This window comes from Panthera pardus, unplaced genomic scaffold (assembly GCF_024362965.1).
Source record: "Panthera pardus isolate Hobbes unplaced genomic scaffold, ASM2436296v1 HiC_scaffold_2, whole genome shotgun sequence".
NCBI lineage: Eukaryota > Metazoa > Chordata > Mammalia > Carnivora > Felidae > Panthera > Panthera pardus.
In genome coordinates, this window is record NW_026526765.1 from 11,623,326 (window position 1) to 11,649,938 (window position 26,613).

Below are 26,613 nucleotides of genomic sequence, written 5' to 3' on the forward strand. Positions count from 1 at the left end.
CCACATTTTTAGCATATGCCCTAAATTTCTGATTGGCTACAGTTAGTGGATGCTTGCTCCTGTACACGAGGCTGCCATCTTGCTGTGTGATTGTTTTGAAACATAAGATGTAGTGTTTTCTCTTTTAAAATAAATTAGTAGTGGAGAATTTAGGGCTGGTGTCTACTATCAGGGGTTTCCTTCAGGTTGGCATGTGCTTACAAGATCTCCAATGTACCTTTTAAAAACACTTCTTGGGGCGCCTGGGTGGCGCAGTCGGTTAAGCGTCCGACTTCAGCCAGGTCACGATCTCACGGTCCGTGAGTTCGAGCCCCGCGTCAGGCTCTGGGCTGATGGCTCAGAGCCTGGAGCCTGTTTCCGATTCTGTGTCTCCCTCTCTCTCTGTCCCTCCCCCGTTCATGCTCTGTCTCTCTCTGTCCCAAAAAATAAAAATAAACGTTGAAAAAAAAATTTAAAAAAAAAAAAATAAAAAAATAAAAACACTTCTTAGCTTTATTAATGCCTCCACTGCTTTCATGACCATGGGCAAGTTCCTCAATCTACCCAAGCCTCAGTTTTCCTACCTGTAAAACAATTCCTAATCGCTACCTTCACCAGGTAGCTGGGATAAGACTGCATAAACAATATGCCTGGCACTCAGCAGGTGCTCATATGTGTCAGTTCCTTGCCTAGAACCTTCCGCTTTTCTGCTCCCCACAGAATTGTTTCTCTGGTAAAACGCTAGCACGTGTAGATAGCAGTCAGTACTCGCTTTTTTGCTGTACCTAAATATATGGCATATAGACTTTTTCGGTGCTGCTCTTAGCGTTATGAGTTTGATCGTGTTGTAGTGCATTTCAGCTCCGTATCACCTGTTTGGCTGGGTGGGGGGCAGGCTTGTGTCCTGTGCTTTGATTCCCGGGACTTAATGGGCCGATTAAACAATTAAGGACACTGGGGTTTTCAGTATGGATTGTAGATGTACTGGCTCATCATTCTCGTTTGTCACATTATTATAAAAGACCTCGAGAGTTTTCCATATGCATACTTTGTTGTTTTTTAAAACAAAAGAAATGGAATAGAAGTGTTTATTCCTTGAAATGAGATCAAGAAAACCCATCTTTTTCACTGGATTCTATGTAAATGTCGCCTCTGGCCATCTTCTGGTAGTCCCAGACTGTTGCAGTCAAGGGTCTGTAGGGAAAAGAAGGTCTGAACTGCCCTGCAGTGTTTCCTGAGTCCCAGCACTTATGCAATTTTAATTTACTTCTCCAGAAAAGAGGAAACCGATCAGCCCTCACCCTGGCCCAGCCCTTACACCGTCTCCTCTAATCCTCAGCACGGGGAATGGTGGCCCACCTCTCCGAGGAAGGACCGGACCCACAGAGAGATGCCCTCGGAGACAGGATGGCAGGCAGAAGGGAGGAGCGGTCTGGCCTCTTCAGGCTCTAAAACGTCTCCCTGACACCACCTCCCCTTGAGCAGAAATTGAAGTTCTGAATTTCCCCTTGCAAGAGGAACCCTGGCCTGGGCATTTGTTGTCTGTACAATCCTGGCCCTCCTGACTCACTTGGGCAAGTTACTTCCCCTTTGCGCCTCGCGTGCTTGCCGTCCTCGTGGTGGGGCTTGCTGCGCCTGGGCCGGCGGCTCTGAGGTCAGCGTGTGCGATCAGTACGCCCGTCAGCGCGCTGGAAATCTGTTTTCTTCTGTGGCACGCGGGTCCGGGGTGTGTCCCGGCCGCGGGAAGGCCGTGGGTGTCAGAGACCCTGCGTGCTGACCCTGGTTCCACCAGCGCCTCCTGGGGCCTGAGGGAAAGCCACGGAATCCGTCGTGTGGGCTCATTTCCTCAAGTGTGAAGTGAGAAGTGGGGCTGAGTAAATGCTCTTCGGTGTCCTTCAAAATTAAAACATGTGCTTGTTCGTTTGTGGCGGTTATTGTCTCAGATATCCTTCCCTGCTGGAAAAGAGGTGGAAAAGCCTTCAGAAACAAAATGTTCGGTGTTGGGAGGCAGTATCACGTCTGGATCCTCCTATCACACATGCGACGTAAGCGACTTCATGGCTGTGGTGACAATAGAAAATAGGGATTTAGCACCTAAAAAAAGTGTGTGCGCAGCCTAAGCATGATCCTCTGTTGGCTTCTTTCAGTGCTGAAGCCCCGTCATCCTCTGCTCAGAGATGCAGAGCCACTCCCGGGTGAGGCTCCGTGGGGGGCAGCAGAGGTCTCCACGAAGCCATCATCCCCAGAAAAGTCACCTCACATTGAGCCTCCGATGGTCAGAGAACCTTCGTAGGCAGCGTGTGGGATCCTCTGTAGCAGGGGCTCTTGATGCTGTTAGCTTCGCAGGGGGAGCTTGCTCTGTGCCCAGGGGCTGCACCGAGTGGCCCCGAGCCAGCCTCTCACAAGAAGACGTCTGGGTGAGGTCATTGTAGAAACTGCTCAAGAATTGTTTCACAGGTGAAAACTTTTTTTTTTTTATGTTTATTTTTGAGAGAGAGTGTGTGCAAGTGGGGAAGGGAAGAGCAGAGAGAGAGAGAGAGAGAGGGGGGTGGGGGGAGAGAGGGAGAATCCCAAGCAGGCTCTGCACCTTCAGGGCAGAGCCTGACGTGGAACTCAGTCTCATGAACTGTGAGGTCATGGCCTGGGCCAAAGCCTAGAGTCAGATGCTTAACCGACCGAACCACCCAGGTGCCCCAACAGGTGAAAGCTTTTTTAAAAAAAGCTGCTATGCATGCAGCGCCTGGGTGACTCAGTTGGTTAAGCATCCAACTTCTGCTCAGGTCATGATCTCACAGTTTGTGAATTCGAGCCTCACGTCGAGCTTTGTGCTGACAGCTGAAGCCTAGAGCCTGCTTCAGACTCTGTGTCTCCCTCCCTCTCTTCGCCTCCCCCACCATACTCTGTGTTTCTCTCTCTCAAAAACAACATTAAAAATTTTTAAGAAAATGTGCTATTTATGTGTGTATGTGTTGCATACATATACACACATGCAGCTGAACCTTGAACAACATGGGGCGAGGGTTCCCAGCCCTCCGTGCAGTTGAAATTACACATATAACTTTTGACTCCCCAAAACTTCACGAATAGCCCTACTGCGGGCAGGAAGCCTTACTGATTGATCACATAAATAGTCAATTAACATATTTTGTATGTTGTGTGTGTTCTATACCATAGTCTTATGCTAAAGTAAGCTAGAAAAGAAAATGTTAATAAAATCATAAGGAAGGTATATTTGCAGTACTGTATTTATCAGAAAAAAAAAAACTCATGTACCTTTGGACCCATGCAGTTCAAACATGCGTTGTTCAAGGGTCAACTACATAAACATATATTTTTTTGGGGGGGGGTTATTAATATCTACATGATATTTTGTTGTACTAAAAAACCACAGTTTATTTAATTTCCTGTTGATGAATTTTTTTCTTTGTTTTCTATTTATTTTTTAAGTTTATATCCAAGTTAGTTAGCATATAGTGCAACAATGATTTCAGGAGTAGATTCCTTAATGCCCCTTACCCATTTAGCCCATCCCCCCCACACACACAACCCCTCCAACAACCTTCTGTTCTCTATATTTAGAGTCTTTTATGTTTTGTCCCCCTCCCTGTTTTTACATTATTTTTGCTTCCCTTCCCTTGTGTTCATCTGTTTTGTATCTTAAATTCCTCACATGAGTGAAGTCATAGGATGTCTTTGACTAATTTTGCTTAGCATAATACCCTCCAGTTCCACCCACGTAGTTGCAAATGGCAAGATTTCATTCTTTTTGATTGCCGAGTAATACTCCATTGTATATGTATGTATGTATGTATATATATATACCACATCTTCTTTATCCATTCATCTCTCGATGGACATTTGGGCTCTTTCCATATTTTGGCTATTGTTGATAGTGCTGCTATAAACATTGGGGGTGCATGTGCCCATTTGAAACAGCACACCTGTATCCTTTGGATAAATACCTAGCAGTGCAATTGCTGGGACATAGGGTAGTTCTATTTTTAGTTTTTTGAGGACCCTCCGTACCGTTTTCCAGAGTGGCTGCACCAGCTTGCATTGCCACCAACAACGCAAAAGATACCCTCTTTCTCCGCATCCTCGCCAACATCTGTTGTTGCCTGAGTTGTTAATGTTAGCCACTCTGACAGGTGTGAGGTGATACCTCATTGTGGTTTTGATTTGTATTTCCCTGATGATGAGTGATGTTGAGCATTTTTTCATGTGTCGGTTGGCCATCTGGATGTCTTCTTTGGAGAAGTGTCCATATCATGTCTTTTGCCCATTTCTTCACTGGATTATTTGATTTTTGGGTGTTGAGTTTGGTAAATTCTCTATAGATTTTGGATACTAAGCCTTTATCTGATATGTCGTTTGCAAATATCTTCTCCCATCCTGTTGATTCCCTTTTAGTTTTGCTGATTGTTTCCTTTGCTGTGCAGAAAGAAGCTTTTTATTTTGATGAGGTCCCAATAGTTCATTTTTGCTTTTGTTTCCCTTGCCTCCGGAGATGTGTTGAGTAAGAAGTTGCTGTGGCTGAGGTCAAAGAGGTTTTTGCTTGCTGTCTTCTCTAGGATTTCGATGACTTCCTGTCTTACATTTAGGTCTTTCATCCATTTTGAGTTTATTTTTGTGTGTGATGTAAGAAAAGTAGTCCAGGTTCAATTTTCTGCATGTGGCTGTCCAGTTTTCCCAGCACCACTTGCTGAAGAGATTGTCTTTATTCCATTGGATATTCTTTCCTGTTTTGTCAAAGATTAGTCGGCCATACGTTTGTGGGTCCATTTCTGGGTTCTCTACTCTGTTCCATTGATCTGAGTGTCTGTTCTTGTGCCAGTACCATACTGTCTTGATGATTACAGCTTTATAGTATAGCTTGAAGTCTGGGATTGTGATGCCTCCAGCTTTGGTTTTCTTTTTCAACATTACTTTGGCTATTCAGGATCTTTTGTGGTTCCATACAAATTTAGAATTATTTGTTTTAGCTTTGTGAAGAATGCTGGTGTTATTTTGATGGGGATTGCTAACCACGTGTATTTTTTAAATATACTTTATTTTTTAGACCAGTTTTAGGTCTACCGAAAAGTTGTGAAAATGATGGGGAGAGTTCCCATACCCTGTCCCCGGCTTCCCTTATGCTTACTCTTTATTACTATGGCAGGTTTGTTACTGTTGTCGGATACTGAGCTGCTGCTGTGAACTGAAGCCCTTCCTTTGTTCAGATTCCCTGAGTTTCCCCCTGTTTCTAGCGCCACCTCCAGGATGCCGCATTGCATGTGGCTGTCCTGTCTGCTTAGGCTCCTCTTGCCTCCAAGAGTTTCTGCCCTTACTTTTTATTGTTGTTAATAGCATCCTCATCAGGACATTATGCCCCCTCATCCATCCGTAAAGCAGTAATGTCTGCAGCCTGTGGCTCAGGGGCACCGAGTCTGTGACGTGACTGGTGTTGGAGCTCTGGCCTCTGCCGTGAGTCCTTCCATCCCGGCACCCGGAGGCCCCGATCAGCGAGATGTCTGCGTGTGGAGGGCTTCTTGTCACGGTCCTCCCTGGCAGGCTGCTGGACTGGGCCTCAGCCATGCGGAGGTCCAGAGTCACGCTTCTGCTTTCCAAAGCTCTTTTGAAGTGGGCTGTGTCACTGTTTCTCTGTGCAGGGATTGTTATAACCGAGCTTCCAAATATGTTTTGTTGAATGTACAGACAGCCCTTTCATGCGCTGGTAAGTTCTGCATTCAGACAGGGAACTGACTGTGCTTTCGAATTACTTCAGATAATTGTTTCCAAAAAATATGCAAAATGTATGTATGTGCATTTTCCAATTCTGGTCATAATTAGTATATTTTAAGGGATCCTTTGACATCTCTTTGCTCATTTCTAAAGAGAACTCTGAAAGATCCTGTGTTGATAGTGAAGAATACCAAAAAGAGAAGTCCCCCGAAGATGGTGGTTCCGGTTGACGTTGATGGGCAGAGGCAGTGGTGAACCTTGCCTCGCAGCAGCACGCACACCGTGCTGCCTGAAGCCCTGCTGGGGGGCTCCCGCGAGCCGAACAGTCCGTGGGGGGTCGTGGGCACAGTCCGCACCCTCAGACCGGGCCGACTCCTGCTCCCACGCCCGCCAACCTTGTCCTCTGGGCCTCGTGACTGCCCTGTGGGCCTCATTTCCTTACCTGCGGCAGGGGCTGTGGTCAGGCTCACACCCGAGGTGCAGCAAGGGCTCAGGACGGTGGCTCGTGTGGAGCTGGGAGAGCTGGGTGTTCAGCCTGTGCTGATGACAACAGAACAGACTGCTTTCAGTTAGCTTTTATTGTCAAGGTTAAATTCCCCGTAGATGCTGCTTGTGGCCTGCGTGGGGTGGGGCGTTGCACCCCAACCCTGATGCCAGGGGAACCCCTCCCTCTGTTTCTGTGTGTCAGCGTCCTCCTTACTGAGACCATCTCATACTTACCATGCTGTATTTATAGCTGCCTTCGATGTTTTTTCAACTTGCAGGAACATTGGACAGATAGCACAGAGAACGTAACTCTCCCTTGAACTGCTGACTTTAGCGTCCTTTTCCCACCAAGGAGGGACGCTGTTCTGTGCACCCACTTATCACTGTCAGAATCAGGAGGCTGGCACTGCGACGTGCCTACCTCCTAACCCTCAGCCCCCGGCATGTCCTTACGGCTGAAGGACCGGTGCACAGTCACCGGTGGCATCGAGTGGTCACATTTCCAAGGTCCTTGCGTTGGTAGCACCTCCTTGATCGTGCCTAAACTTTTCTGACCTTTGGAGGATTTCAGGCCCATTATTTTGGAGAATGCTCCTCCCTTTGGGTTTGTCTGATGCTTCCTCGTGATTAGACTCCAGTTATATGTCTTCGGCTGGGCGTGTCCTAGACATGCTGCCGTGTCCTTGTGCTGTCCCATTGGGCGACACCCGGTTTTCATTTGTCCCGCTACCTGTGGTCCTCGCGTTGACTTCTGGGTTGAAGTGGTGTCTGCCAGACTTCTCCACTGTGGGATGAGTCTCTCCCCCTCGGTAATTAACAAGCACTTAGTGGGGAGCTCCTTTGAAATTCTATAAATATCCTGTTCCTTGTCTAGTTTTATTTATTTACTTATGTCCGTATGGACTTGTGCTTTCCTTTGCATTGGTGGCTTATACTCTGTTAGTCTCACTGTTTACTCTCAGATCGTCCCTGATTTGGCCAGTGGGAGCCCCCTCAAGCTAACCTCTGTGGCCTGACCTACCCACATTGTTCTCAAGCATCTCCTTCCTTCTGGATACAATAAGATATTTCAGGCTCATCTTATGCTTTGTCCCATCCCAACCTCGAGTCAGCCATATCTCCAAGAGCCCTGGTTCCTTGTAGAGGAGAGTGGCCATTCCAGGTAGAAATCTGGGTACTAGGAATGCTTAACTGCTGTTGGGCCGTGGCTGCTCCTGGGCCTTCTCATTGGAGGAGGGAAAGAGGAGTGTGCGTGTGTGTGTGTGTACAAACGCAAACATTCCCACATGTGTCTGTAGAACCATGTATCACACGCATCCATCTAATTCCAGCCTGGTACTATAGGGCTAGCTCAGCTTTTCTCCTTTTCCACATCTGTAACTTCCTTTTCTGAACTAAGGACACTGCCCCTCCTTATCCTTAATGTGTTGTTTCAGTAGATGGATGTCCCCCCAGTGGGAGGCTGCCCATGCAGGGGCGTCCTCATCCTTCCCAGGCGCAGGCTTTCTGCAGGGACACTGCCCCACACTCTGTCCACTGATGAGACGCTGCCCCTGCTCAGCTGCAGGACTGACATGTTCGAGAAGGACAGAGGACTCCGCCTGTTTCTAAAAGGGACCTCAGCCTGCTCTACGGGCCTTCCCTCTGTTCTTGCACGTTGCTGAAGCCCTCCCACTCTTGGCTGCCCCCAGCCCCTGCCGGCCTGCCCTCTCTCCAGCATTTCCATGAGCAGGGGCGCCTCTCTGGTACACCTCTTTATTTGGGGGACCCATTTGCAGCTTTTCATTTATCAGGGATCAAAATGGAGTAATTTTCAGGGTATTTTAGGTACCTATTTACACATAGCTTTAAGCTCTCTAAAACTTTAGCTAGTTTGTATAAGCCATTATGGTTATTTCCTTTTTCTTAAAAAAGTATGTGTTCTTAAACAGAAGAGAGAGAAGCACAGAATTACCGGTAAGTAGAAACATGTTAAAGAAGACAGCAACTTGTACTTGGAACCCAGTCTTTCCACTTGCACTTGGGGAATTATAAAACCGTATGTCATACTGAAAGACAAAACTGGAACTCTGCACTCCGTCATAAGACTGGAAGGGAAAGTGAAGTGGGCATTTGTGCTGTGTGCTATCTTCTGGATGTGCTGCAGCACAAAGCCGAAAGCCCTCTGTGAGTCATGGGACAGCCACAGCCGCCTGTAGATACCCTGTCTCCACTTCAGACGGAAGGCTCAGAGTTTAACAATCTAGAACAGTAATGGAAAAGGCTGCTGATAGAGGTACACTGAACTCCTTAACTCATCTCTTCCCTTCATATTTTTTCTGTTTAATTTGCAGCAGTGATCTGGAGTGTTCCAAAGTGACTCAGTTGCCATGGGTGATGGCCAGCTGGGTTTTTTCTAATTCACCTTCTATTCCTCTGGATTTTCTCTTGTGCAGAACACATATACCAACGCGGATAAATTACTGGAAGCAGCAGAACAGCTGGCTCAGACCGGGGAATGTGACCCAGAAGAGATTTATCAGGCTGCCCATCAGCTTGAAGACCGGATACAAGATTTTGTTCGGCGTGTCGAGCAGCGGAAGATCCTGCTGGACATGTCGGTCTCGTTTCACAGCCATGTCAAGGAGGTAAGGCATCGGGATGCACGACGGAGCCTGGCTCTGAAAGGCCCTTTGAACCCCTTGGGAAGAGTGTGGACTGGTTGTGATGTGAGAAAGTGGACCGGAGGTGGTGAGCCATGAGACTAAGGCTTTCGACCTGAGCGGCTCGGCCTGCACGGGGGACTGTGCTCTAGGCTGCTGGCTCCTTGCTTGTCTTCGCCAGCGTGGAAGCCTGCGTGTCTGTCGGGAGCGGACCCGTGAGGCCTGGGCTGGCCAGGGAGGGGTGTGGAGCAGGAGGTGAGCAGGGAAGCCTGGAGCTGGTAGAGGGGCATTTAACTTGGAGAGAGGACAGAGCGTGTCCATCTTAGCTGTGACTGTGGTCACAGCTTGGTTTCCTTTCCGTGGGTAAGGCTGTCATGTGGCCAGTGTCACGGTTGACATGATTTTATCGGACTTTGTGACCACTCTCAGATCCTGATAAAAGTGAATTCTACGTAATATTGAACTTAAATGTGCCAAACCCAACATGGCCATCGGGATACTAGTGCTGACTTCATAGGTATGCTCTTGTCATTGTAAAAGATCATGTTATTTGGTACATGAAAATAGGTGGGTACTAACTATACCTTGTGTACGTGTATGTTATTCTTAGCAGAAATCCTACAAAATTACAATTAAGCTTGTGTAGCTTTTTAGGAGAAAAAAGACATAACCTAAAGTTTTCGGTAGGACTACAGATTGACTAAAGATGTCAACTTTTACTGCATCTTCTTGCAAAGGGAAAAAAAACCTCTCTACTTCACAGCTCTTTGTAAATTGGAGATGAGGAGCCCTTCCAGGTGATCTGAGGTTGAGCACATGAAAGCTTATAGACGCAGGCTGGGAAGAAGGATCTGGAAAGTGTAGGGCTGCCCAAGAACCGCGGGAGGGGCGTCAGAGACCAGGAAGCGGGAACTGTGCTCAAAGGGAAGGAACCTCACCGCCAGTTCTGGATCTTGGGCAGTTAGTTGTCGCCCAGGCCGTTCATCACTTAAAGGCTTGGCTCCCAGAAACCCATACTTCCCTCTTACTCTGAAACTCTGTGAGCCTGTGTGGCAGCCTGGAGACAGACCCTGAGACCTTGGCCCACCCAGGCCGGTGATGGGCTCTGCCGTCCTCTGCTGCGCAGGCAGCCCTTTCTGCAGCAGCCGGCGCTGTGTGGGCCTGGGGAGGCTCTCAGAGCAGAACACCACTGCCGCCAGCTTCTCTGCCTGCCCTTAATAATGCCATAACTAAAAAAGACTTTACAGTATTTACGAAGAAACTGCTTTTTTTTTAAACGCTTGTTTATTTTCGAGAGAGAGAGACAGACAGAGAGAGACTGAGAGCGAGCCGGGAGGGGCAGAGAAAGGGAGACAGAGAATCCCAAGCAGGCTCTTCACTTACAGTGAAGCCCGACTCAGGGCTTGAACTCACCAGTTGTGAGATCGGGACCTGAGCCGAAACCAAGAGTCGGACGTTTATCTGACTGAGCCAGCCAGGTGCCCCAAAAGAAGGTTTTTGGTTTTTTTCCGAGGACACATGGTAATTCTGGGGAGACTTACCAATGGTACGATTGTCCGCAGCGGTTCTGGTCACGGGTGCAGCCGGCTGTGAGTTCTTCCCTCAGCTCCGGTCAGGCCGTAGCCACCAGTGGGTGTCCCTGCCTCTGGCCGCTCTCGCTCCAGCCTCCTGCAACACTGCCACAGAAATACAAATTTGATCGGGTCATAGCCTTGCTTTTGAACCATCAGTGATTCCTTATGTACGTGGGGCACTGGCCTGAAACCTCTCTGCATCCTAACGGTCCAGTCTCCACTTTGCCTGCAGCCCGTCACACTCAGCAGTGTCCCCAAACCTGTGACGCTCGGGCGCCCCTGAAACTTGGGTATACGGCTTCCCTTCACTGCTCCAGGCAGGGTCAGCTGTTTCCCCTGTGCCTTCTGGAACTTTCTTTATGCCCACCTGTTGCAGTACAGTTGTGTGTTTCTCTCTCTTTCCCTTCAATGTTGATGTCAGCAACCCTTTACCTCATGCATTTGGACACCCAGGCCGAGAAGGAGAAGGTGATGTGTGTGAAAAAGCAGACTGTGCCTTCGCTCTTCCAGGTGCGGCAGACAGACAGACAGCAGCAAGTAGCTCCGAGCAGCCTCCTCGTAGGGAAGCACAGTGGCTGGGGGGTGAAGCTCGTCACTTGAGCCACAGGGGGCGCCGTGGCCTCAGGTAGCCTGTGCCTCTGGAGAGAGAGGAAGGTCTGCCACTGCATGTCCCTAATCTGCTGTTTGTCTCTGTGACGTGCCAAGGAATATTCTCAAGCAGGATTTGTAAAGATTTAGCTTGACTTTAGGACGGAGAAGACTTCGTGAAGCAGTATATATGATTTACATCACCTTTTCAGCTTGGTTACAGTTTTCAGAAAGCAGACACTAAAGGAAACTAGAAGGAAAGCGTTTTGCAAGAGCTGTTCCCCAGAGACTGGGTCTCAGTTCACTGGCTTTAATAACATCAGTAGCATTTTTAAGAAAAAGAATCTTATAATAAAAACATTCCAGTTAGCAAACAGTAGAATCTGTCTTGTTACCAGGCTTGGGAATTTATTTAAAAGTGAAAACACATTTTGTTTTCATTGACTTACACTGTAGGAACTTCTAGAATTGATGAAGTTGGTAGACCAAGGAGACCTCAAATCTGTTTTAAAGGTTAAGTGGTTCCCTTTAAAACTGGAGAATTTTCAGTGCGTTCATTCCTGTTATATGGAAAACTATCACAGTGGCAGAGAAACTAGCGTGTGTACCCTGACTGGGTTCTTCTTAAATGTGTGCCCTAAAGTGACCTGAGGCCGAGGAAGGGTGCCCCGGCTGACCAGTTGGGGGAGTGCCTAGCGGTCCCAGGCAGCCGGGAGTTCAGATGCTGTGAAGCTGGCCACACATAGGCATGGAGCGCTGCTCGATTCTTCCCTGCGATGTGCTTGGCCTTCGTCTTTAGCCCCGGCCATTTTTATAGTAGATTCATTTGTTACTGACCAGCTCCAGAATTTTCCTCAGTCTCCTTTCTCTGTGCTGCATCTAGGCCTTAACATCTACAGGGGTACTTGGTAGGTTTTCTTGGGAAGGAATGATTTCTTCTGTCACTGTGTTGTGAAACTGGGTATTTAATGAAAATTCAGATTCGTTTAATGAAAATTCAGATTCGTTTAGAACAAATTTAATTAGTTTAAAATGAGATTAAAAGTGACAGAAGGGCCAAGTAAAGAAGTCATGCTAATTAAATACGTGTTTGCATAAAGTCACTAAACAGTTTAACATATCAGAGGAATGAAAGGTTGCTAAAAGATTTATGCTGTCTAATTTTTCTCAAGCAGATCATACAATTAAAATTTTTCTTTTAGGGTTTATTTCTTTTTGAGAGAGAGACAGCGTGTGAACAGGGGAGGGGCAGAGAGAGCGAGAAACACGGAATCCTAAGCAGGCTCCAGGTTCTGAGCTGTCAGCACAGAGCCCAACGCGTGGCTCGAAACCATGAACTGTGAGATCATGACCTGAGCTGAAGTCGGACACCCAACCAACTGAGCCACCCAGGCGCCCCTGCAATTTAAAATTACATGGAGGAAGATAGAAAAGGCGGGTTGTCTTTTTTATTTAGGCAAATACATGAAGCTCTTTGGAAGCTAGCTTTCAAAGGCTCTCCTGGTGTGCAGGTGGACTTCTCACTCCAGACGCGTGGTGGTGGTGATCTCTCGCTTTACGTGGAGCACAGCTGTTGGCCTGTCTCTTTTGTGGCACGTTTCTGGCTCACTGATGAGCACGTAATTGAAGGTGGCATCATTAACCACTAAGCTTGAAGGTGCTGGATCAAGGTGATGTCTCTCAGTGCTGGCTCGGGAATTCTTCTTAAGAACCCCACCTGGGAGAGACTCGGGTTGTGCGTTGTGGCCGACCGAGCACTTAGGTTCTGAGCGAGACCTCGGGACGCCTTGCCCTCTTAATCCCAGAGGATGCAATACAGAATACCCATTCCTGGGAAGAGAGAAGAGGAAGTATCTTCTACCTTGAGGTCGGATGCAGAAAGTGGTTGATGGAGTTTCACCCCAGATCTGGAAGCATTCTGGGACCCTTCCTGCATTTTTTTTCCTCCTCTGAAAGCAAGTCATGAGATGTTTTACCCCTCCTTTCAGAAGGCGTGACGACTGATACTCCCTGGTTTCTTGTTTAAAATGTTTTTAAAGTAGTATTTAAAGAGAATGCCGACGAGCCTAACGTGAAGTTTCCTCCTCCTGCCTTTGCCTTCTACCTCTCAGTCTCTCTGCTCTCCTTTGGCACGTTGTTCACACCGCTTCTGACTATAACTCTCACGGTATTGCCTGTCTTCCTGTCCTCCTGAATGCTTTTTCCCACTGTTGATTCATTTGTTCACTCATCCCCAAGGGCCTCCCGGGCCAGCTGTCATGTGCCAGGACAAAGATGAAGGACCAGCAGAGAGACCTATGTCTGCTTTTGTGTGTATTGTGTGTGTGTCGGTCATTTGTTGGTTTTTCACGGTGGATGCGAAGTTCCTTGAAGACCAAAACAATGTATCCCTTACCTTTATATCTCACTAGTGAGCCTGCCTTCCAGACCTAGCATATCCTCTGTCAGCTTGTGGAATAAATAATGTCTATTTCTAGCACACCATTCTGAGATTTAATGATAGAGGGACATATTTCCATTTCCAAATATAGCACAAGCATAGTTATTTTCATCCATTTGTCCTTCGTTCTCGAAATTAGGTCCTGAGTTAATTGATAATTACCTTTGATATTTGTGGGTTATTTGAGGCAACCAGGTGGTGGTACTGAGTTCTTGGCCGGAGTTTATTTCTGGATTTGATTCAGTGGCCTTGAGTTGGTTTTGTTCACTTGATTTCTGAAAGCCATGGTTTCCCAGCCATGGTTTCCCAGGGAAGACCATTCCCATTTGAATGGGGCTGTGATTCTTGCTGGGTTTAAGTAAAGAAGCCTTTTGGGTTCTGTTTCTGCAGACTTACATGCTGAACTGGGGCAAGTTTTTGTTTGGGGTAATGCCTGGGAAAAGAGGATTTACTCAGAAGTCAAAAATAAAGGCCTCCTGACCACCTGGTGATTTTTTTTTTTTTTTTTTTTTTTTTTTGTCGTCCCAGCATACCCGTCTGGCTTCATTTTTATGCCTGTGGGTAAGCTGGCTTCTTTCTTTATGCTCTGGCTAGTGCTCCCTCGCCCTGGGGAGCAGGGACAGAGCCCTTGGGGACTCTGCATTCCGGTCACCCCGTTTGGGGAGGGTTTCCAGGAAGCGGGTGCTGCATAGCTCCTTGGGGTATGGAGTTCTCAGGCCGCCTCTCCTCCAGCCCTCACCTAGTTTGCTCCAGGAGTATTGTTGAAAACGAACCCAGTGCTTTCTCAGTCAGCCCTGCCTAAAGGGCCCAGATTTCCTTTCTCTCCTTTCCCTGGCGGAGCTGGAGAATGAATTGGGCATCTGGTGGTTAACCTCATTCAGGAAAATTGATTGACGGTGCATGCTGCTCCCTGGGTAGACCAGCTGCCCTCTGCTGAATTCTTGTCATCGGTGGTTTGTAGTGCAGAGCCCCTTCCTTAGGCCTGACTTTCCAGAGAGGGCCTGTTTCTGTTCCACACGGGGACCTGTCAGCTCTCTGAGCGAGCCTGGCCTCTTGAGCTCCAGCATCCTCCAGATCTCTCACACCTCCCGTGCTAAGTTCTCTAGTTTGAGCCCAAGCTTCCAAGCCTTTCGTTTTGGCCTTCACAGCCATGCTTTTGCTGATGACTCCTGCATCTGTGTTCTCTAAAATGATTTATTTGCTTGTTTCCATTACTATTTCCACCCCACATATATACCTCCAAAGATCTATGTGATCCCTCTAAACATACTCCCAGCTTTCTTTTTTAACTTTCAATCTGAAATAATTACAGGTTCACAGGAAGTTGGGCAAAAAAGAAATGGACAAGGAACAAGGAGGTCCGTACCCCCTTCTCCCAGCCTCCCCCAGTGTCACGTCCTGGGTAGCCCCCGTGCACTATGCAAGCAGGAAAGCGACTCTGCCATGTTCCACAAGCCTCTTCCGGTGTGGCACGTGTGCATGTGCTCGTGGGTGGTTGCTCTGTGCTGTCGTATCCTGTGCAGATTCACGTAACCACTTTGAACTTACAGAATCATCCCATCACCCAGGTGATACACCTCCTGTTCATATCCAACCCCAACTGCGTCTCTAACCCCTGGCAGCCACTCATCTGTTATTCTCCATGTATGTAATTTATGATTCAAAATGTTGTGTAAGGGGATCATAAGCTGTGTAACTTTCTTACTTGGCGTCATTCCCTTGAGATCCATCAGTAGTTCTTTCCTCTTCCTTCCTGAGTAGTGTTTCCTGGTACGGATATGCCCTAGTTTGTTAGCCACCTACCCATTAAAGGACAGTGGGTTCTCTTCAGGTTTTGGCAATTTCAGAAGGAGACACTGGACTGTCATGCACAGGTTTTCACATGGACTGCAGCTTTTATTCCTGTGGGCCAAATGGCCGAGAGTGCGATTGCTGGGTGCTCTGGTAAGCTCCTGTCGTTCTAAAACAGACCACCGAACTGTTTTCCAGAACGGCTGTTTCATTTGCACTCCCCTCAGCAACGGTGAGTGATCTTTGCGACTTCTCAAAAGGCCAGGATGGCTTCGATACATTTGTCAGAGGGGAGGGTTAAGACCTTAGGATGTTTAGTTGATCACCTCTCAGTAATTTATGTTTGGTATTCGGTACCTTAGCTGACCTCTCTCCTTGTACTCTTGAATATTTGATTCCTTTGATTTAACTAATCTGATGCAGATACAAATGGGCAATTAAACGGCCTCAAGCCAAAGAAAGCAAGAGGAAGCAAAGAGCCTAGAACAGTCCTTGCATGACTGGACGTTCGATTTGGTCTGGGGCATTTAGTTGCTACCAACAGGTTTAGCACTTTGTCTTCTTATACTCTGTAGTGTCTGGCGTTTAAAAAAGTAGATGGTCTTGCCATAGGTGTGTGTGTGTGTGTGTGTGTGTGTGTGTCTGCGAATCTAGTCATTGATGCTTTCTTTCTGTAAAAATATAACCTTTATTAAATTAATTAACAAAGCATATAAAAGTGGAACCTGTCCCTTTAACTGCTTGAGTGACGTGGGCCAGACTTGAATGCCTCTGCTTCCCCTACTACAGGATGGGAACACGAGGGTCTCTCAGGCGTGTGGACAGCTGAGTGAAACTCTGTCAACACTTACCATAGTGCCCGTCTTGGAGCAGCTGCCAGTAAATGTTCCTTTTTCCCTCCTCTCCCCATCTCCCCACCTGTAACTGATTGGACACACACAGGATGGGGCAGGTGGAAATGTGAGATGCAAAGGTATAAATACCTAGCTATAATCTGATCTCTTCCTCCCTCATCTTTGCTCAACAAAAAATGTTTAACCTACTTCTGGTGCCGTTGCTCTGAGTAAGCACCTTGCTCTGGCCCTTTTGTTTAAGATCAAAGGTTGAAGCCTTTCTGGGATATAAGCTGTGTCTCTAGCCCCAGTCTGTCAGGACAGGGTTAGCTCTTGTAAAGAATCTTTACTCATGGGTCCATTCATTCGTACTGGCATCTGTTACTTTGCACAAATCACTAAATTCTTGTGTTACCAGCCAAAGCTTCAAAATAAAGGATTTTTTTCCCACCAAATAAGTATGCATAAAATACTAGTGTTAGCCCAGGGGGAGAGAGGGATGTTCTTCTCTAAAAGAGGCCCTTTTATCAGAAGAGTTTTATGTAAAACATTGTTTTTTTTTCTATAGGATAGTTAAAAAGTGGTTTAAATTCATGAATTTTCTGTTTCTTCATACAGGTCCAATATTTTCAGGTAGAGAAAATTTTCATGTCAGCATGGAAATGAGATGTTAGTGTAGAAAATTACTGAGTGGCCACTCAGTAAATGATTATTAGATGAATTAATAACATACTACATTATCTTTATTTGTAACTCAGTATTACAACAGCTGGGATTGAAAATTTGTAACTGTGCACAGACTCCAAATTTTATAATTTCTTGTTGAAGGGTCAGCCCTCAATGGAGAGTTGCAAATGTCTGCTTTAATTCACTGTTTGTAGATTGGCCTCAATTAATATAATAGAGAGGAGAGACCCTTCAGCTGAATGTCAAGCCAGTCCAATATTATCGGTCTTAAAATGACCAGCTTAAAATGGATGTATATGTGATCTGGTTTACTTGCTGGACTTTTTAATAGAGCATTTTTAATGTTCTTGATTTTTTTATTTTGGCACTCAGCTTCATGAACTAAATGTGATAGGTCTTTGGTTAATTGAGAGAAGTACATCATCCATATGCATTTCTGGTATGTATTGTTTGTTACAGGTTATTGTTTTTATTGAGTAAGTGGTGGGAAGCTTGATCGGCAGCAACGTGTGAGGGTTTTGTCAGGAAAGCTGGAAAGCTCTAGATAAGAAAAGGCTTCTTTGGTTTTGTTGTTTGTTTTCCTTTCTTTGAAGCCCAAAATTGAGAGCCCTGAGATCAAGGAAGGGTTGGGCTTTGTGCCTGCACCAGCGAAGCCCATGGATATGAGCAGAAAATAGGTTTCATCAACTTTCACTTTGCTTTTTTGTTCTCCTCCAGGAGACTGCTCTTTGGACTGCCTTAGAAGAAGCGAAAGATCAAAATGAGTGAAGATTTTATAAGAAAGGATTTATTTCTTCCAAGGGAGTTCAAGTCTCTATTCCAAGACAGTTAGACCCTTGGGTAGTGAGAGAACCTGATGGTTGGGTCTGTTGATCTTTAAGGAGGGGTGAGAAAGGGGGGACATGCCAGGGGGCTGGCAATGCAGAAAGCAGAGCTCACACAGCACACAGGTGAGGTCGGTCAGTCCTAGGCAGGTCTAGAAAAGGCAGTTGATAAACTGCCAGTAGAGAAAGAAGTGAATGAATGGGTTATAGCATGTTAACTGTATTTCACTCTGTACTCGGTTTCTGGTTTGATGAAGGGCGTGCAGTGGAATTACTGAGCATTAAACCAGGCATTTAACATCTAATTTGTAGACGAAACAGGAAAGTATGGGCAGTCTGTTAGTACAGTCACTGGAATCAGACTGCTGAATGGCTGGGAAAAAGCGTCAACTGAGGGAGTCACTTATCACAAGACCAGCACTGTCCTTATCCTCCCAGGCTGCTCTGATAGTGAGGTATTACTCATCGTACCCAGTTTGTGAGTAAGGAAGTAATTTGCAGTCCAGACCCACGGTTGGATCAGACTTGCTGATGGCGGTGGCCAAGGGAGGTGGTAGACCCGTCACCTCAGTGGGACCTGAGGCTGGCAGATGGGTGGGTCTCATCCCTGGCATCACCTTCTGTAGGGGAGCCTTCCGTGCCGTTGTCATGTCTTTGAACTGACCCTACTAATGTATTCAGAACTTTTATGTCCCAATGTGACATCTGGAAGGAATGCTCTTCGGAATTCAGACACCCTGAAAACCCTCCTTTGTTGTGTTGGGAGCTGTTTATGTTGGAAATGGGAAAATTGCCACCAAACAGGGACAGACTTGGTGCTGCAGCAGAAATCACCTTGGCTACCTGGGAAGCCTTGCAAGTGAGACCATCGTTGCAGGGCCTGTTAGTAGATGACCTCGGTGAGGCTGCAGGACGATGTCTCCCTTGAGCGTCTCTGTCCCCATGCAGAAAATCTGTGAGTGGAAGTATTGGCATGGAAAGCACGCTTATTATCAAAGTCTAGGTCAGGGTCTGTCACATACAGAGGATCCCAAAACATGTCAGCAGGAGTAGGTCAAAATCCAACATGGACATTTCATTCATGGGTTTTAATAGGAGTCTTTTGAATCAGAAACACTCAGGTTATGAAGTAAGGGTCACATGTGTGGCCACAGCACATGTGAAAACAACAACCTTACACATGTTCATGAACATGGTGCACAAGTGCCGTGCCCCGAAGTAACGCCTGTGGCTGTCATGAGCAAAAGCACGGGAGAAAAATCACAACTGGGGGTCAGTCATCTTGCTGTGCACTGCTGGTTGGATCGCACGTGATGTTTCCTTTGCTCCCCAGCCCCCACTTTGCAAGGGGAGTGTCCAGAGGGGAGTGAGCTGGTGTGGAAGGAGTTCCTGTTCCTGCCCTGCGGGTAGAGTCCAGGCAATGAAGTGTTACCCTTGGGACAAGGGACGGCAGACTGCACGAACGCTCGCCGTCTCCGGAGATTTGCAGAGCCAAGGACGAATTACACTGTGACTAACTGCAGGCTGTTTCAGGGAGACGGTGGCTGCTCTCAAAATGTCGCAGGGGCGGGAAGGAGCTCTTCCCACTTTGAAACCTCCAGGAGAGTGCTTTATGCTTTGGCAGTGTTGGGAAAAGAGAAAAAATAAATTCCTCATCTCAAAATCTCTGTTTTTCATGAAGTAGACTGTGTGTAAATATTTGGGTGGTTGAGGTTCGCGCTCTGACCTTGGTCTCTGTGTGGGCCCTCTGCCCAGGCACAGCACCTGTCCCTCACCTTGTCCTTGATTGCCCATCCGTACCTTCCACCGTCCAGTGCTGCGGTACCCACAAGGCACCCCCTCTTCACGGGGGGCTGCCTCACATGCTCCGGCTTGCTTCTCCTTCTTTCCCCTCTCTTACACATACGTGCGTTGGTAGTATTTCTTGATACGGACTTTGATTTGTCCCTCATCCTTCCCCCAGTAATCTGATGGGCTTCCTTCATAAACCTCATCATATTAAGGCATCTTTTATCACCCACCCAAGAATAACGTGGTACTCCTCAAACCCTTACTCCTCCATAATCAGGGCAGCAGGCGTGTGCACCGTTTCAGGCTGGAGAATGCGCTGCACGTGGCTGGAACAGTTCCCCTTTGACCCCTGGTGCTTATACCTAGAACTGAATCACGATTGCTATGCACAGTGGGTGCCCCCTGAAATCCCATCTGTAAGTTGCCATTGAAACTACCTACTTCTGCTCCTGATTTGCAGCTTCTGCTGGGGGGGTGGGGGGGGTGGGGAGGGTGCATCTTTTGTGCTTCCCACACTTCCTTACAGCTTCCCCATCCCCTTGGTATCCAGATGGTTGTGCCCGTGGTAAACAAGAGTAGGGAAACAGATAAGAGTGGTGGTAGCTTCTGTTTATAAAGTGCTTGAAGTAACTGAGCACGTTCACATGTCTGTAGCCACTTCATTTGATTCTCAGACTGACTTTGCCCGTTAGGGAAGATCTCATTTCATAGAGAAATCCTGGAGTAGAGGGTTCCAAGGATTTTCCCAAGGCCACGCTCAGACAGAGGGCCACATCTGGTGAGTTGTGCCCCACCTCCAGATGGAGCGGGCTTGTAGGCTGTGTTCAGACTTTGCATCTGAGAGACGTTGCAGCTGAAGCAGTCCCCAAATCTCGGGCCTCCAATCCTACCACCTGCCGAATCGGCTGGAAGGTCAGCCTTTCCTGGGACACGTCACACCAACAAGTCCCTCTGGGAGCCTGCGAGGTCTCCTGTGTGATTAGCGAGGAAGGGGATTTTCCCAGCAGGGCTGCAGCTCCTCCTTTAGGCTCTGCCCAGCACAGAGCTGAAGGGGAGGGGGCCACAGTGGGGGTGCACCTGGGCCGCACCCAGCCAGCTACCGCTGGACCTGGGACCCGGGCTGTCACATCTTTATCGCGGGGGTCCTGCCCCCAGAACCTCACATGTCTCCCTAGCCCAGCCTTCTCTGTGGATGGATCCTGGTCCAGGAACCAGGTCTGTACACGGCCGCAGCCAAGTTGTGGGCTGGGTTCAAGTTCCCGTCCTTGGAATGCTGGTGGCCACCACTTGGATGGCCTCTAGGGGGCGGTGTTGCCCACCTCTGGCTGTGGGCCACAGCTTTCCACGTGGGGTCCATGCCGCTGAGTGCCTGGGTAGAATGCAGCGCCTCTTGCTGTGGGCAGAGGTTGATCTCTTTATGGTAAATGACAGCATGCACCGAAGTGCAGTTTTTTTCATGCCTGGAAACGTACGGTAAAATTTCACAGGCATCCTAGAGACTTTCCTCATTCTTTTATTCAGAGGTTATTTTAGGCATCGTATGTACTAATTTAAAAGCTTAAAAATAGACTTTACCTTAATTTTACTGCATTGTGATATGCATCAGTTCATCACCAACCGACAGCAGAAATTACTTTTATCTGAGAATCCTTTTTTTCTCCAAACTGAATGAGAATATTTTCTGTAGTACCAGGAAAAAAAATTCTAAAGTGGCAAAGGATTTTTGAGCATTTTGACATTATGGATTTAAATAGAACCTTCCTCCTTCTACCTCATTTACTGTTCCCCTCTCAACTGCCTGATCCCAGGATCCATTTCTGTGGTTTCCTCTTTGGGGTGGCCCTTGGCCGGTTCCACAGCTGGCCAGGCAGGGTGAGCCCAGTCCACTGTGGATGCATGTTCAAGGGTCCAGGATGTGCAGGAAATAAACTTAGGAGGGAAGGAAAAGGCTTGACCCACAAGTCCTCATGCCGCTTCCCCTGGAACCAAGGGGAAGTGGTTTCTATGGACTCTGGTGGACTAATTCCAGCCCCTTTTCCTCATACTATTTTTAGGTGTAAAAAGATGTAAATGCAGGATGGTGTCAAGTCTACCAGACTAAGTGACATATTTTGAACAGTAGATAGGAACCTGGATACGTTCTGAAAACTATCTAGCAAAGGAAGACTTTTATTTAATTACCTTCTAAAGTTTATTTATTTATTTTAGGAGGGGAGGGGCCGAGAGAGGAGAGAATCCCAAGCGGGCTCCACGTGGCCAACACAGAGCCTGATGTGGAGCTCAAACCCACAAAGCCACAAGATCGCAACTTGAGCCGAAACTGAGAGCTGGATGCTCAACCAGCTGAGCCACCCAGGCCCCCCCACCCCCATTTATCTCATCTCATCTACTTATTTTTATTTGAGAGAGAGATAGAGCACGCACGGGGGAGGGGCAGAGGGGGAGAGATTCTCAGGCAGGCTCCACATTCAGCACAGAGCCTGACACGGGTCCTGATCCCACAACCCTGGGACCAGGACCAGGACCTGAGCCAAAATCAAAAGTCGGGCAATCAACCCACTGAGCTACCCAGGTACCCCAGGCACCCCAAGTACTAGCCACTTTTTTTGTTTTTTTACAAGAACAGAACTAGTAATAGTGGCTCACATTTACTTATTTCTTTACTCTGCACGTGTCCACTCACTTAATCTTGCCGGCAGCTGTCTGAGCTGGGCACTTAGGCCCGTGTTACAGATGAGAAATCAGAGCCGTGGTCCTGGGTAAGTAACTTGCCCGAGGCCACAGCCTAGGAAATGTTAAGGCAGGATAGAGAGTCAAGCGATCTAGCTTCAGAAGCCACGCTCTTAATTGTGGTTCCATATTACCTTAGAAGTGTTTTGTTTTAATCATCTCTTAGGCTGTCGCCGTGGAGTTATGTAGAAACACACTTACGCACCGTGCCCCAGGCCGGTTGCGAGCATTGGTTTTGATCTCCCGTCTCCTCTTCACAGCGTATAGAAGTGAGGCTGCAGTCCAGTGCGCGAGCACTGTTCCTGAGGACTCGGCGTGTGATATGCATGCCCCTCTCTGCATTCCGTACGGGTCTCCAGTTTTCACCCCTTCACCTGCCGCCCATCACCTGGGGCTGGCTCACAGACAGGCGCACTGCAGGTGACGCTCCTTTTCCTGGTTCTCTCACACAGTGACGCGGTAGGGGCAGCGCCTGGGCGGCATGTGTATTAAGGTGGAAGATGACAGTTGAGATTGTGAGAGAAACGGACCGAAGAATTGGGGTTTTGTTTGTTTACCAGTTGTCCTCTGCAGTGGAATAAATGTAGTTGAACAGGCCCACCTTTTCATAGTGTTTATCGGCAGACGGGGATCAGAAGGTGGGAGGGCTGCAGGGCCACCTGTGGCTGAGAGGGTTTGGGGACCAAGTAGGAGGCAGGTTACCAGGAAGCTGCTGAAGCCGTTTCAGCTAGAAAAGCCTACCTTTTAGATAACCTATTCTGTATGTTTTTGGTTAAATATTTTGACGTGCTAACATGTTTTGGTGAAATTTTGGTTCTTGCTCAGTGCAGCCTAAGTGGCACATCCCTGGTTTCGTTTAGCGAATCCTGGCTCTTCGCTTCATTTGAGTGGCTCGTTATACCTCAGGTGGTTACATTTTACAGAGCCCCGCTGATCACCTAGCGCTCTCCTACGCCGCCTGTCTCCTTGCCCTCCTCGTGGCTCCTTGAGGCCGGTCTTGGTCTGAGGATCCCTAGTTAGTGATCTGGGTTTTGGAGAGATTCTGTGATGTCTTAGGTCACAGAGCCAATGCTTTGTTAGAGTATCTCTTCAATCCATAATGCTGCTGCTGTACAATGTGACCTCTAGAACGTGGAAGGTTTTTCTTAGGAGCAAATTGGGAGATTCCTCGTGGCCATCATGCCGTCACCCTTCCCGTTTATAAATGCAACAACCAGGTTCATGAGGGTTTAGGATTTAGACGAGAGCAAACAGGAGCAACAACAAACCCAAAAGAGTGTGTTCGTGATTATGGAACCTTTACAGATGGTGCAGGACGTTGGTCCGTATTTGGTGAACCACTGAGTGGTATTTTTGGTGCTCAAGTACCGTGTCAATGCGCATGGGACTGGATCTGGAGGTCTCTTTTCCAGTGCAAGCTTAGCACCAGCGGTTGCTTTTGCCCGTGTCCTGAGGGTGGGTTCATCACGGGGGCTTCTTTTCCTTAACCTGCAAGAGCCAAGAGTTGAACCAGCTAGCTCAACTCTAGACTCCTTTAAATTAAAATTCTGGAATCGTATGAAATTTGATAACTTACATACAAAAAAAGAAAAACCAACCTGGGTAGATACTAAGAAATAAAGTAACAGATGTTTTATTTAATGTTTTTAGTAAAATTAAATCTTAGGATTCCAGGTAGTGTGACTGACAAATAAAGTCATTGGCCTTTACTTCCCATGTTTTTTAACTGACCTGCCATATTTAAAATACTGATCTGACAGAAGCATCTGGATACTTTCTTTATAACCAAAGCTACATTTAACAACAAAAGAATTCTTAGAAAGTTAGCTCGTCTTGCCATCATTAGTAAGTGGGGAATTGCTAATTAAAACCATAATGAGATGGCACTCATCTGGAATGACTAAAATGAAAAAGGCTGATCTTACCAGAAATTGGTGAGGCAGTGGAGGAACTGGAACTTTCATAGAGCGCTGGCAGGAACATGATAGGGTGCAGCCTGGGGAAACACAGTTTGGCAGTTTGTTAAAAATTTAAACCTACACCTGTCATAGGATCCAGCCACTCTACACGTATATATCATTCAAAAAAAGAAAAACATAGGTGCACAGAGACTGTGCACAGACATTCCTAAGAGTTGTGTAGTGGCCAAAAAGTGGAAACAGCTCCAGTGCCATCAAGAGCTGAGTGGCTGAACTGTGCCACGCACCCAGGCTGGTGTACATGTCCACGGTACAAGGTGTGGACTGTTGATACGTACAACTGTATGGATGAATGTCAAAATAATTTTGTCAAAGGAAAGCCAGACCAAAAACAGAGTCAGTCCATACTTACACACTTTTTCAAGAAAATGCAAGCTAATCTATAGTGACAGAAAGCAGATGGGTGATTGCCTGGGGCAGGAGGGCAGAGCGAGACAGAAGGGTTAGAGGGCACAGGAGGACTTGGGGTGATGGAGCTGTTCGCTGTAGACAACAGGGGTCTCTCCGTGGGTGTGTCCATACGTTAAAAACTTAAGAAATTGTATCCTGGAGATTCGTGCAGTTTATTGTATGTCAGTTACACCTCCTCATAGGGCAGTTTTCAAAAAAGATAAGCTCAGAAACAAAAGACCAGATCCAGCATTTACTTTGGCAAGCACGGTTTTGCTACGCATTAGCCACAGAGGCCGGCACAGCTGGTCAATGTCAGGGGAAGAGGTGATGTCTGTGACGGATGCTTGGAAGATAAGGGGGCGGGGGGGGGGGTGGGCAGGGGGGAAGGGGCAATTCTTACATCCTCGAGGAAGCAGGAAGCGTTTTCTCCTCACACAACCCGCTTCCCAGCCCCCAGGGCCTGCTTGGCCTAATTAAACATCCTTTTCAGTTTACTGACTGGCGCTCCGGAGAATCCGAGGAGGCAGTGGGGGGCTTCCCAGAAATGGGAGACATGCTCTGCTCCCACCAGGCCTAGCGGGCTTCTTGCCACCGTTGTTCCAAGTTGTCTTCACCCATCCACGTCCCCAGGCGCAGTTGTGAGGGTTGTGGGATGGAGGTGTTGAAGTGTTCCCGGTGTGCACACTCCTTTCACTGAAGGACCGCGACGCGGCCGGCTTGGCCGTGGCCCGGGATGGGCGAGGTTACCGAGCACCGCGCCTCATCCGAATCTCCCGCCAGGCGTGGTGATGACTTTATTCCACCACATCATAGGCTTCCTTCTTCTCTGAGCGATGCAGAGCAGCCACATCTGAGCAGTGGTTTAATAATTAATAATGGATTGTAGTAGTGCCCTTGCTAAAAATAAAATAAAACTATCCATCTGCTAAACAAGAGTCAGAGGATGTGTGGAAGAATGCGTTATGCTTAGCAGATGTTTTGGTGGGGGGGGGGGGGGTCTCTCCTATTCCTCTGACTCTCAGACTGAGCCCAGGAAGGATCGGAAAGACTGACTTCCCTTCCCTTTCCTCTCTTCGCTTTTGTGACAGTCCCCTCCGGCTCTGTGCCTGTGTGTTTTCACCAGGCGGTGGTGGCCCGCTGATTTTTGGGGGGGGGGGGGGCCGGGGCCGTTCGGGCCGTGCCCCTGCCCCCTTCCCGTCCCTGGGAGCCAGCCGCCTCGCTTGCCTCCCAGCGGGGTCACTCGGGGAGGGGGCCTCTCCGGGGAGGGGGGCTCACTGCGCCCTGTCCTTCCGCAGCTGTGGACGTGGCTGGAGGAGCTGCAGAAGGAGCTTCTGGATGACGTGTATGCCGAGTCGGTGGAGGCCGTGCAGGACCTCATCAAGCGCTTTGGCCAGCAGCAGCAGACGACCCTGCAAGTGACGGTGAACGTGATCAAGGAAGGGGAGGACCTCATACAGCAGCTGAGGTGGGCCGGTCCCCTCCTCCCGCCCGCATCCCCTGGAGCCGGCCAGGGAACAATGAGCTGTTTAATTCCCTGTCCTGCTAGGTGGGGAGCAAATAACATGTCTGCATACAGAGGACAGTAACCTCCCTTTCTTTCTCTTTTTTGTTTTTTTCCCTCTTTGACTGTTTTTTTTTTTTTTTTTTTTTTAAACTCAATGATTTTTCTCATCACGGCATTGACTAATAAACTTTCCCAGAACTCGGCTTTTATTAATATGTCCTGTTAACAGCTACCTAGTAATTATTGAAACTTCCTTACAAGCCGGGCTGATTTAAACCTCCCAGAACTGTGTCCTTCAGACCCTGAGTGACCCGTGTCCCCAGAGGATGGTGGGTGTCCCTGGCGCGGGAGCAGAGGCTGGGGGAGACCAGGCCCCAGGTGTCACTTTCCTCCCTGCTCTGCGGGGGCTGGAAGCAGACTTCCTTTATTGGATCCTTCGAGGACAGCTTCTCAAATCATTACTGCTAACTTCACGCGATGCTCACTTTGCCGCGAGTCAGGCGAAAGGGACTCAATAAAGGCCTGATTGATTGCATTAGAGTTTAACCCCTTGTTCCTGATGGGACTCTACCGTTTTAGCAAGCAGGGATCGTGGATTCTGTTCTCTCTACCTAAGGAGAAGAGTGGCTACGGTGAAGCGCTTCGGAAGTC

General features: G+C 47.9%; 1 protein-coding gene across 6 annotated transcripts in view; it reads left to right on the top strand.

Annotated features, from left to right (window-relative positions):
• Positions 1 to 26,613, top strand: part of TRIO (trio Rho guanine nucleotide exchange factor) — a 354,644-nt gene that overhangs the window by 189,687 nt on the left and 138,344 nt on the right. For all 6 annotated transcript variants that reach the window (XR_008423663.1, XM_053906894.1, XM_053906893.1 and 3 more), the window contains exons 11-12: positions 8,622 to 8,813; positions 25,754 to 25,923. Coding sequence is in view for 5 of the 6 variants with exons in the window: in XM_053906894.1 (XP_053762869.1) it covers positions 8,622 to 8,813; positions 25,754 to 25,923 (362 nt within the window). In the remaining variant the exon portion in view is untranslated. The remainder of the gene's footprint in view (positions 1 to 8,621; positions 8,814 to 25,753; positions 25,924 to 26,613) is intronic.